This window comes from Sebastes umbrosus, chromosome 21, assembly GCF_015220745.1.
Source record: "Sebastes umbrosus isolate fSebUmb1 chromosome 21, fSebUmb1.pri, whole genome shotgun sequence".
NCBI lineage: Eukaryota > Metazoa > Chordata > Actinopteri > Perciformes > Sebastidae > Sebastes > Sebastes umbrosus.
In genome coordinates this window covers 11,518,271-11,531,289 of record NC_051289.1, presented here as the reverse complement: position 1 = coordinate 11,531,289, position 13,019 = coordinate 11,518,271, and the positions used below count along the sequence as shown (strand labels likewise).

The following is a 13,019-nucleotide window of genomic DNA, read 5'->3' as shown; positions in this document are numbered from 1 at the left end:
GATCAAATAAAATATAAATAATACAAAATAAAAATGCATGAATAATACTGTACTGTACTGAAGTATAATTTTGAGGTATTTTCCGCAACTTTTCAGAGGGATATATTGTACTACATATTTAAAAAATAAATAATTAAAGCATATTAACCTATGAAATATAACGTATATAGATTAAATTACTCAACAGTATATAAAGTACATAAAATTAGCCCCACCTCAACCAACTACAACATTAAAATGACCCTTAATGCATCATTATTAACAATCTAATAATATCACATTAACTCTACTTATATTCCACTACATTTCAGAGGGAGATATTGTTCTACATATCTAAAAAAAAAAAATGTAATTAAAACATTTTAACCTATGAGATATGATATATACATTAAATAAAAAAAAGAGAAAAAAGTCATAATATTACAAGAATAAAGTCATAACTTTACGAGAAAAAAAGAAAATAACACGTAAAATTACTACTTTATAATATTATGACTTTATTCCCATAATATTACGACTTTTTTTTGTAAACCTTTGACTTTATACTCATAATATTACGACTTTTTTTTCTCGTAAACCTTTGACTTTATTCTCATAATATTACGACCTTTTTTTCTTGTAAACCTATGAATTTATTCTCGTAATATTATGACTTTATTCTCGAAATCTCAAATTATTTTTTTTTCCTCAATGTGGATCTAATACTCCGTCGTACCATAAACCTACAACAATGATAAATAAAAATGAAAATGCAAAAACAAAAAAACAGTTATTAATTTCCACTAATTTCTTTTTATAAATCCACAGGGAGTCACTGGAGAGGAGCTAAAGAGCCTGAGCATGTGTCTCTGGAGCCTGCAGGTCACTGACCCCTGGTATAATGTAATGTAATGGACTACAATGCCTCTGAGTAAACGAGAAGTCATTGTTGCTGCAACTCTCGCGATACTTCCGTCAGTGGTTCCTCGGAGCAGTATGGCAGCCGTGGCGCTGAGGTCCTGCCGCAGAGGACTTTCACAGATTTTAAGTAATGGAGGGCTCACAGCTTTGTCTTCTCAGCGTCTGGAAGGTTTGTTCAAGTCTCTCGCTTTCTACACAAACAATCTCACACGGTTTGAGTCTCATATAAGGGCATTTAAAGGTAGAGTTAGGGGGTGTGGCTCACACAGACTGCGTCGTCTTTAAAATGTAGGGCACATTGTGAAGGCTTGTGCGTCGTCTACGTTGATTCTCGTAGTATTTAATGCGACATTAATTAGCCTCATTATGTTACTGTGCGTAAATCATTGGTATCTTTTGGTTGATATCACACAAATGACCACGCTGTTTCTCCATGTGCTGTTTCCTAGTCTGCACCAAGAGAAGCCTTATCTTATAAAATGGAACATGTGACATTGTATTTAGCAACATTGTTTTTCTAATGTATCTATTTTACCATACTTTGAATCATTTACATAATATGTTGCATTGTGTCAACTAGTATACATCAAGAGAAGCCTTATCTTATAAAATGGAACATGTGACATTTAGCAACATTGTTTTTTCTAATGTATCTATTTTACCATATAGGCCACTGTGAATCAATTACATAAGATGTTTCGCACATGGCAATAATGTTGCATTTTGTCAACTACAGGAGCCAGGAGACACAAGTCCTCAGTCCAGTATGCTTCACGACCAGACCTTCCCAAGCTGGCCTACAGGAGAGTGAAGGGGAAAAGCCCAGGTGTGCTCTTCCTACCTGGATATGGCTCCAACATGAATGGGCAGAAAGCTGAGGCACTGGAGGAGTTCTGTAAGTCACTAGGACACTCATACCTTAGGTAAGTCATCCAAAACACACACCACTGAAGAGGCTGCATAAGACCTGGTCATTATCTCACACTAAATACAGATTATGGTAGATCAGATCAAATAGACATTCATACTGGGGTAGTGTATTGGCAAGAATCTGGCGATACGATATGTATCATGATACAGGGGTAAGAGAAGATAAAATATACTTTTATTGTCCCTGTGAGGAAATTTTTGGACTAAATTAACACTAAATTAAAACAGCATCAACAACAATAATAAACAATTCCACACAAGACAGGGAAACAGTTCCACAGAAACATGTTTCAACACATACACAGTCCACGTACATAATGGCACATACTATCACACACCATAGCAGGTGTTGCACCCAGGGAGTGCACTGCACGTCTACCGTCTTGCTCATTGCACAGACAATAGACAAGGCAAGGCAAGGCAGCTTTATTTGTATAGCACATTTCAGCAACAGACAAATTAACAAAAGCCTGTCTAAATAAAAACGTTTCCGGCTGCTTATAAAAATGTCACAGGACTCTAGGGATCGCAGCGATGGGGGGATGGCATTCCATAAGTTGGGTGTGCTTGCAGCTTGAAAGGCACAGTCACCTCTGTGTTATAGTGGGTTCGAGGGACTGCCAGAAGTTTTTGATCAGAAGACCTAAGAGCCCGATTTGGTGTTTACGGCAGGAGGAGGTCAGTGATATACTGAGGTGTTTGACCATGCAAGGCTCTAAAGGTTAGCACCAGCATTTTAAAATGGATACAGAATTTGATTGGAAGCCAGTGCAAAGAGTATAAAATAGGGGGGATATGAGATCTACTGTTATGTCTAGTTAAAAGCCGAGCAGCTGCATTTTGGACAGTTTGAAGGCGATTCAAAGAAGATTGATTTATACAGGTAAAAAGGGCGTTACAATAATCTAAACGAGAAGAAATAAAAGCATGAATAATCATCTCCAAGATTACTAAAACCATGCCATGGTCACAATCTCACACTAAATACACATTACGGTAGATCAGATCAAATAGACATACCTCATTCATACTGGGATAGTGTGTTGGCGATACGATATGTATCATGATACATTATTGTTGTTGATGCTGTTTTAATTTAGTGTTTGTAACTGCAGTTGGACGGAGTCCAGGAAAAATCCCAGCGGGGACAATAAAAGTATATTTTATCTTATCTTACCCGTTGGGATTTTTCCTGGACTCCGTCCAACTGCAGTTACAAACACTTAATTAAAACAGCATCAACAACAATAATAAACGATTCCACACAAACATGTTTCAACACATACACAGTCCACGTACATAATGACACATACTATCACACACACTATGGCAGGTATTGCACCCAGGTAGTGTACTGCACCGTCTACCGTCTTGCCCATATTGCCCACACAATAGCCCAATATTACACAGATGCAACATATTGCACTGTCCCTATTTAACATATTGCACTGTCTAAACATATTGCACTGTCCTTATGATAGCTTTATGTTACGAGTTGTTGGTACGATTCAATATATTGTGATACTGTAAGCAAGGCGATATATTGAGATTTTTTTTACAAATCTAATTTTAGGAAAGCTGTCTAAGAAAAAGTATAGTATAGCCTATATAGTAGTAAAATAATTGGATCCACAAGAGTCTCAGCTTTCCAGTTATACCCAATTTATGCAATTCTAAGACTTTTTAGGGACCCAAGTATGCAGAAATATTCAAATACACAATTTTTAGAATAGGCGAAAATAACACATTTGTACCTCACCAAAATTTTGCAGCTTTATTTAGCCTTCTTCTGTTGCAAGTTTGACATGGTTGGTGGCAATGAGTTTCTTTGGTTTTCTAGTTTCATATTATGCCATTCATATGGTACCTTCACTCTAGCTCTAAAACTGAGCCCACTACAACCTCAGAAATACAGAATAGCGGCTGGGTTCGCCGTTGGATATTTAAGAGTTTGATTAAAAATTGATACAGCATTTTGGAGAATCGATACAGTATCGCAAAACATAATATCCCGATACTCATGTGTATCAATATTTTTTATACACTCCTAATTCCTACAGTGTTGGTCCTGGATGTCCATAGTCTTTGTTTCGATCTTTAAAAACTGAGAAACACCTTTAATTCCTACAAAACAATAAAACTTTTGCACTCCGCAAATAAACTCGATTCATATAGCTCTTTAAACTGAATGCAGATGATCCATAGTGCGTTACAGATTTGCAAGGAGCAAAAATAAAATACATGAACTGGAAAACATGCATGCATCCACCACACACACCCAAAGTTACACTCCTACAGCCTTGATCAAAGAACAGCAGGAGAAGCACAAGAAGCAAATAAGTCAAATAGTTTTTTAAGTCAAATTAATCAAAAAGGGACTTCAATTTATGTGGGACAGCTGCTGAAAATGCATGGTCACCATACATTTAGTGGCACTGTGAAACAAAGAAAAAAGCAGAAAACATGGCTTAAAATGTCACGAGTCTTAGTATAAATTAAATTGTGCTTGTTTTAAATGCAGTCTTGTTTTGTTTCTAAGTAGCATGATGCCCCAAGATAACAAAGTAGGCTTTATACACAATACATTTCAGTAGATTTGGTTATGAGTTGATTTTGCTTGCACAAAATGTCTAGTGCCATGTGCCTTTTGAATGTAACTAAGAGTATAACAAGTGGTAATCTTTTTCACTGAGATGTTTTATTTCAACAGACAGACTCAGTTCAATAACATTCAAAATTGAAAAGCCAAAGGATTGCATGTAAATGATGCAACAGCTGGTAACACGTCAGATTACTCATGTAAATCAAAATTATTGTTTAACTCTTCTTAATTTTCAGTGAATCATTTCAGTATTTAAAAAAAATACCCCCAACCAGTTCATTAAAGCCTCCATTCCTGAGGTGATTGGATATAAAAGACATCATACTGAATTCTCAAAGGGCTCATCCCATGTTCAGTGTAGTATATAACTGATTTACTGTACTCATAATGTCTTCAAAAAAATCTAAATGAACCTTGTCATTGGCCTCTCATAGCTTGCCTTTGTTTTCCCTTCTCATACTCATGGCCATGGGCCGTTCTATTTCTGTTTCCCCAGGTTTGACTACACAGGACATGGGGCCTCAGAGGGGGTGCAATCAGAAGGAACTATTGGTACCTGGAAAAAAGACGTCCTTTACGTGTTGGATGAGTTAGTAGAGGGGCCTCAGGTAAATATTTACAAGGATTGTGTCCCTTTACAAGTGACTGTACTGGTGGTTGGTAATCAATGAAGTTATGAAAACTTTGCTCGACAGGGACGGGAATTGAGAGTCGGCTCCCATTTAGAACAACTTTAATGTCAGAATTTATGCTCTTAGGAACGAGCACCGTCCTGGCTTTTCATGTGAGGCAAGCTAGACAAGAAGGGAAAAATGTATAAGAGTCGCAAAACATTGATTTCAGTTGTTATAGATGTTCAACATGTATGCATTAAATTACAAGAACATGATGTTTTTAATAGCCTACAGCCACGTGGTGCTTCCTCTCACAGTGATACAAGTGCATCTCTTAAAATCAACCAGTAAAAATGTTATGATACTGAGACACAGGCAGTCTGTGAAATGATAAACCAAAGTTAAAAATTGTGTTTTGCAAATACAATATAAATGTTTAATGTTAAACTCTGTAGTTAATAATTATTGATATTAATTTAAGACATATAAAAATACTCTAAAAAAACTCTTGAAATTACACCTCTCAACTCATTCCCCCTAACAAATAAATCCAGATTCTATGAATAACACAAATACAAATACTGTTCAAGCGTTTAACTGCTGGATACAAGAAGTCTATTCTCAGCGTCTGTATATTAGTAGCTTCAAGTTTCCATATCACACTTGCATAAGTTGCATACTGGACGACGATTGGCTCCAAACTAGTTGCGATGACATAAAACCCTGCTGGTGCGTCAACGTGTTAAACTCAGAGAAACAGAGAAACTTCAGCAGATTAATGCAAAAACAGACTTCTAGTATCAAACTCTGCACATGATGTATCATTCTGCACAGTGAAGCTCACACATCCAAGTGAAGTAAGAATAAGCAAAATGGGTTCTTTATTTTGTATTATATGTTCATCATCAAGCGATACAATTAACACTATAAAACCTGCCTTTAAAACCTCATCCTGCACTCAACAAATTACCAAAAAGGGATTTATTAGAGAACCCGGGCTGCAACTAACGATTGTTTTCATTGTCGATTAATCTGTAGATTTATTTTGTTGACTAATCTGTTAGTTGTTTGGTCTATACAATGTTGGAAAATAGTGACAAAATGTTGATCAGTGTTTCTCAAAGCCCAAGATGACGTCCTCAAATCAATAATAGAATTGGAGTTAATAAAATCATTTTAACCTCCATCTGTAGTATTCCTTGTATGTTCCTCTATGTCACCAGAAGATGGCGCTGTGTTACAACATTTGTGGTATCGTTAGTCTTCCACTGCATGAGTCTGGTGTCTTTATGGAGTGTTTTTAATAAGGTTTTTTGTGCTGTATTTATCATTTGGTCAATTGATTCACAGTCTATTTATGGTGTTTATTTGTAGATAATGGTGGGTTCCAGTATAGGCGGTTGGTTCATGCTGCTGGCAGCCATTGCAAGACCAGAGAAGACTGCAGCACTGGTTGGCATCTCCACTGCCGCTGATCACATCGTCACATTGTTCAACTCTCTTCCTCTGGAGGTAGGAATATATAATATTATCACATATATCAAATCTTTTGGTCATTCTGTTTGCAGACATTTTCATTTCAATGTATTACTGAGTTGTCCATGTTTGAATGCGCAGACACGCAAGGAGTTTGAGGAGAAGGGGGAGTGGACAGTGCCCACCAAACACTCAGAGCAAGGCTTTTACAAGTTTAGCATGGACTTTCTGAAAGAGGCAGAAAACCACTGTGTGCTCCAGAGTCCCATCCCCATCACCTGTCCCGTACGTCTCATCCACGGGCTCAAAGACGAGGACGTCCCCTGGCACATCTCCATGCAGGTCGCAGAGCGCGTCCTCAGCCCTGATGTGGATGTCATCCTTCGGCGACACGGCCAGCACCGCATGTCTGAGCGTGACGACATCAAGCTCATGGTCTACACCATCGATGATCTCATAGACAAGCTGACCACTCTGGTCTGAGTAAGGGGACGGGGGAGTGAGCTTGAGAGGTTGCGGAAATAAGGAGAGAAGGACTGTGTTTACCGGGAAGTCAACCCTCAAGAAATTTACCAAACAACGGCATGTTTGTCCGCCAAATATGACCTTTTACCCATCTGTTATCTCCCCCCCCCGTACTTCGTTTGTCATTTCAACATGCCGTTACAGTGCAAACTATAATGAACGGGAGCCTCCCTGCTAGCTGTTCCCTTATTTCTTCAGGTTGCATTTGTATGTTCCAGATTATTATATGGAGTGTTATGTTGACCTTTATTAGGTCCGCTGTCGCCGTTCTTCCTGTTTGACTGTTTCTCCCTCTTTACTTAGACGCATAGTTTTCCTGTGCCTTTTTTAATCACTTTTCACCCGTTTTGGCCAATAAAACCTCTGCACACTAGAGTGCAGGTCTCAGTCTGTTACCACGACCAACACAACATAATCAACTGACAACTTTATTCATTCAAATACAGTGCTGTTGATATTGAAATGCACACTTGAAAGTTATAAAAAAGTGTAAAAATCAGACCCTAACTCAAATCACCATGATTGCTAAACAGATAAAAAGGGTATTTCAAAATTAGGATATTTCTTTTACAAGAATCCCGATGGAGTAAACCGCGAAACGTTGAACAGAAACGCAATTTGCCATCAAGGATTGTTGGCTGCAGCCTTGTGGGGTTTATTTTTGTTAGCAGAACATTCTGTTACATGACTCCCCGTACCTGATGGCCTTTAGCCAGAGAGAGGCCCGCTGAATGGAGCCGCTGGACTGTTGATTATTAACATGTAATTGGCGACTAGCTGCTATATGCTCAATGGTGCGATACCAACCACTTAACTGTCTCGGGTCCACTTAACTGCAGCGGTGACCTTTTAACTCAGGGTTGAGCTATGTAGTCAGTCATTTTTTGTGTCAAAAATTAAAATCAAACATCATTAATGGGAGCATACAGCACGACAGTTGTAATTCAAGCGGAAGAGACAGCATATGGCGATGTTTTACTATGGACTCCCTTTGCTAAAGCATATTTTTCCACCACAGATCTTTATTTACCAGGAAAATGCTTTGTAAGTAGTAGTGTTGTTGTCTCGCTTCGTAAAATAACGCAGCATACTTTCCATATTGAGCCACAGAAATCTGCAAACAGCATTTCCCATATTCCCAACATTTACCCACCATAACAAAAACCTCTTAATTCAGTAAGCGAAAGAAAATGACTCTCATCACTGAAACTAAAAGACAGATGCTGTAACAAAACAATACATCTTTAGTGTTTGCTTTGTGTAGAAGGCAAACAAACTTAAATAAAGTTAGGATGAAGACTAACCAGTTAAAGCGGCTATTATAACAAGATAACATAAGCAAACATCCACTCTGCTCAGGTGCCGTTGAGCAAGTCACTCTACCAGTTATGGTGAGGTAAAAAGAGGATGTTGAGTTTATAGAGCTAATTAAATGAATTTGGCACCATCATGTTTTATTTTTTATTTTTATTTAACCTCTATTTAACCAGGAGTAAAAATTCATTGAGATTAAAAATCTCTTTTCCAAGAGTGTCCTGGCCAAGATAGCCAGCACCACAGTTACACAGAAAAAATGGAAAACGAAGACAAAGAGCAAATTCCAAAATCATCAGGTATCAAAAAAACATTCAACATTCAAAACATCTATAGCCAGATGTGCCTGTTTCCAAATCTTTTAGAAGCACTTTAAAGATGTTCAGTGAGACCAGCTCTCCAAGTTTCAGTGTACTTTGGTTTGCTGAGGGTCACTTCATGCATCCTAAAGCTGACCATGCACTATACAGTGACCAGTGAAGCGGTATCACGTCGCAGTCTGTGTAGAGAGTCTCTGGGGGACCCCTCCTTGGTTAGTTGGCATATGAAAGGAGTGACCCGCCCCTCCCGGACAGAGGAGATCCGGTCCGGCCTGACGCGCCTGTGCTGATCTTCATGGATGCTTCAGCAGTTGAGCAGCAGCAGCAGCAGCAACATCATCCTCACTCAGCCCTGCCCAGCTCAGACGGATTAACACCAGGACTCAGACACATCTGACACATCCTCTCCTCCTCCTCAGTAAGTGTGCTTTGCGTGCATGGCATGTTGGATATGTTTACGCAGCCAAATCCAGTGTCGCAGCTATAGTGTGCGTGCAGCTATAGTGTGCGTGCAGCTTTGCGCAGTTTGCCTTTGGGTTTGTTTTAACAAGCTGCAGGATGCGCAGCAGTGTGGTATCGTGACATTAGATATACATGATGGGACTTTCTTTTGCATTTTTTTGGATTTAACTGACAAAAAATGTGCAAAAAACAACAGATTCATTGAAAACTGAAGAGTTTACACAAATCTTTATATGCGGCACGTGAGGGCTGACGTCATTTAATTAAACTGTAGTGCAGGCTAAATATAGAACTGTTGTGCGTTGCATGACTGCATGTTTTTGTGAGAAGGCCAACTTTTTCCCAAAAATGCATTTGATGATTTAATTGTCGTCATGATGACTACTGGAGGTCATCCTCGAGAACATCATCTCATGCAGCGCATCACTTGCACTCAGCGTGCCGGAAACTGGCTTGATTGTTACCATAGCAACGAGAGGAGGGCTTGTCCCTGTGTGGGACAGCATCCTTATGATGGGCCACACCCTTCACTGCTACAGCCTCCAGAGATGCGTCTATGGTGGACTGCTGAGCTGTAAAGGGACAGACTCAAACCTGGCTTTTCTTCTAAATTTAGATGGTTTATGATGGTGCTCTAATGCCATTTTTATTGTAGTAAACAAAACAAAAATAACTCTAAAAAGAATTGTAGTTACCCTGCAGCCATTTAATCAGAAAGTAGTCACAAATATTCACTGATATAATAGCCTACAACAGGTATATTATAGCAACATTATGATGTTTTTTGTCAGAATATTTTTGCAACTGAGTAATGCAATATCATCCTTATGTGTACCATGTGTTTTCTTCAGGTCTACTATACACTACATATACTTGAGTGTTTTTCGAGACCTGCCATGGCGAACAGGGGGCCCAGCTATGGACTCAGCCGAGAGGTGCAGGAGAAGATTGAGCAGAAGTACGACACAGACCTGGAGCAGCGGTTGGTGGACTGGATGGTTGCACAGTGTGGAGCCAACCTGGAGAAGCCGCAGACGGGCAGGGAGAACTTCCAGAAGTGGCTGTTGGATGGAACAGTGAGTGTACTTAAAATAGAAGTTACTGTTGAATTATTTAAGCCACAACATAATAGAGCTCTGTCAGATTTAAAGAGACCCTGAAGTCAAATAAGCAACCAGATAAATGTGCCCAGCCGTTTGTGAAAGCCTCAGTAAACAATACTGGTCTGTAACTGGAATAATAGACCATTATCATTATCCAACTAATTAGAGGACTGTGTTTTGTAATAGCTTTGCAAATGTAGATTTTTGTGTTGAATCATTCTGGGAAACTTTAATGGAAAACTCCTGAAAATCCTTAGTACTATAAGACTTAATTAACAACCAATTATAAAATGCAGCCTGCACAATGCTGCAGTGTCTTCTTACTGGACACTCCAGCTGACTCTAATGTTAGAAAATCATTCAGACAAAGGCAGAGTCATTCATTTCTGCACCAGCGTGTTACTCAATAACGCAATGCAGCCACGAACCATGTTGCATTTTCAATGACTGAAATGACTCTCACTATTATAAATGGTTTTAGCTTTCACAACTGAATCCAAATGCATGCGGCAATCACAACAGCATAACCCCCTCAACGCTAACAAAATATTAATTATGGTATTTAAATATATTCAAATGTTTTTATCGGGTTTTACATGTACATTATACAGTATCCCAACATCTGCATCCCACCCACCTCATACCCCTGGGAGATTGGCCAACACAACAAAAAATAAATAAAAGTATCAATAATAATAATAATAATAATAATAATAATAGTTGTAACAAATATTGTAAAGAATATAAATAAAAAAGGAAAAAAAACTCACATGGTAAAATAAATTAAATTAATATTATTTTTATTTTTTTAAACAATTTCTTTATAAATAAATAAAATGGAGATTCTAGAACAATTCTATGCAGTTATGGTTATCAGGTACTGGCAGTTATATTTCTTGTAGTGTAGACATTATTATAGTAGTCTAGGAATAATTGACATATTTTTATAATTTATTAACAGATCTTTTCCAGCTTCAAATGAAACATTACCTCTTAAACCCAGCGGCTATATATTGGAGGTGGGAGGGGGGGGCTATACTTCCGATTATATAAAACGTCTTGCTAAGAGCAATTATGTCATTTAAGCATGAAAAACAAGAGTGTTAGGGAGAACTAAAAACCTCACCTGTCATTTTTGGTATGGTCAGTGTGTCGGTTTAATATGATCGAGTCAGATTTGTGACCTCCTCTGTCCCAGATCCTCTGCAGGCTTATCAACAGCCTTTATCCGAGGGGGAAGGAGCCCATCAAGAAGATACCAGAGACGCAGATGGCCTTCAAGCAAATGGAGAAGATCTCTCAGTTTCTGCAGGCAGCTGAAGCTTACGGAGTCACAACAACGGACATATTTCAAACTGTGGACCTCTGGGAAGGTGATTTAAATACCTCTTACTTACATCCCACCTACTGCTGGAGTGATATATAATCATTCATGTTGATAATACACATCATAGCATAATGATGCTTTTGTTGTGGCTTTAGGAAAGGACATGGCAGCGGTGCAAAGAACTCTAATGGCTCTCGGGAGTGTGGCGGTAACTAAGGACGACGGTCATTACAGAGGTGACCGAGACTGGTTCCACAGGTAAAGAGAAACCTCACTGTGACAGAGGAGCTTCACATTTTCACAACTGATGCTTCATGTATCCTGTACCTCACCTTGTAACTGTTGTTCATGTATAGGAAAGCCCAGGGGTATCGGCGAGAGTTCAGCCAGGAGCAGCTCCGCCAGGGTCAGAGTTTGATCGGACTGCAGATGGGCAGCAACCGCGGGGCGTCCCAGGCTGGTATGACGGGCTACGGTATGCACCGTCAGATCATGTAGACCACTCACTCACTAACTAACCTGCCCCCAGCTTCCAGACCTTATTTTCTACTAATACCACAAAACCTCCATATCCTTTCGAGCACCTGCCATGTTAACCTCAATTTTCCTGGAATTGCTGCTTTCCCGACCAGTGTTTTATCTTAAGAAATGATGTCAAATGCTGTAGCTCTTCCTGTTCCTCTCTTCCCTTTCGCCATGCACTGTTCCCTCTATAGCTTTGTTTACTTTCCATGTCCAAATGATTACTTAATGTGAAGCTCAAAGTCATTTAATATCAATTTAGTCTCGCAGAGAATTTAAGATTAAAATCTCTCCACAAAAGAAGCCATCAGTATTATTCACATTTTAAATCTGAAATACTGTAAGCCACTGTTACAACATGCTGTATGCTATTTATTTGTATTTATGTATACATTTATTTATCATTGGTCATTGTTTTAGGATGATCTGTTACTGTGTACTTATTTAGCCTTAATTGAACTCAATGACCGACGATGTCTCTGCTATCTCGTCTGAAGACTTGTTGCAGAATCCTCTGTAACCAAATCAACCTCCTGTTGTGCCTGGTTATGGACTACAGAGACTGGCTCCTGATATATCGTCCTATAAATGAGTTTCATTCATTCTGAGTCATGCCCTTGTTATTTGTTTGTTAGACCACATCTTTTGTCCATGTTGTGTCCGTGCAAGTAAATGTGCAGCATCCAACATGTACAGGTAAAGACATTGCTTGAATGTGCACTTTTATGTATTGTCATGTTTATATTTTTTAAATATATTTATATCTGGAGGCTTGTGAGAAGAAGTATTGAAAAAATAAAGTATGTGAACATATGTTTGTGTCATATATCTGTGTAACACACCAGCTGGGTATCTTGACAACTGGGAAGTGAGGGTGTTTTTTTTTTTCTTATCTTGGTTTTATGTTACAGCTCCTCCCTTGCG

The 13,019-nt window shown here is 38.7% G+C and overlaps 2 protein-coding genes across 4 annotated transcripts; both read left to right on the top strand.

The window, feature by feature from the left end:
* The first annotated feature begins 910 nt into the window (after positions 1-910).
* Positions 911-7,422, top strand: abhd10b (abhydrolase domain containing 10, depalmitoylase b). The gene is made up of 5 exons (XM_037756396.1): positions 911-1,069; positions 1,637-1,823; positions 4,929-5,040; positions 6,421-6,558; positions 6,664-7,422. The coding sequence occupies exons 1-5, from the start codon at positions 976-978 to the stop codon at positions 7,003-7,005; spliced, it is 873 nt and encodes a 290-aa protein (XP_037612324.1). The 5' UTR covers positions 911-975; the 3' UTR covers positions 7,006-7,422.
* A 1,357-nt stretch (positions 7,423-8,779) lies between these two features.
* On the top strand, positions 8,780-12,908 carry tagln3b (transgelin 3b). Of its 3 annotated transcripts, none has more exons than XM_037756653.1 (5): positions 8,780-9,099; positions 9,995-10,219; positions 11,445-11,619; positions 11,729-11,831; positions 11,930-12,071. In XM_037756653.1, exons 2-5 carry the CDS (start codon positions 10,040-10,042, stop codon positions 12,069-12,071), a joined length of 600 nt encoding a protein of 199 aa, XP_037612581.1. In that variant the 5' UTR covers positions 8,780-9,099; positions 9,995-10,039. The 3 variants fall into 3 exon arrangements, with proteins under 3 accessions (XP_037612581.1, XP_037612583.1, XP_037612582.1); XM_037756655.1 differs by lacking the exon at positions 8,780-9,099 and adding an exon at positions 9,645-9,899; XM_037756654.1 differs by lacking the exon at positions 8,780-9,099 and having other exon boundaries at positions 10,040-10,219; positions 11,930-12,908.
* Positions 12,909-13,019: the final 111 nt, after the last annotated feature.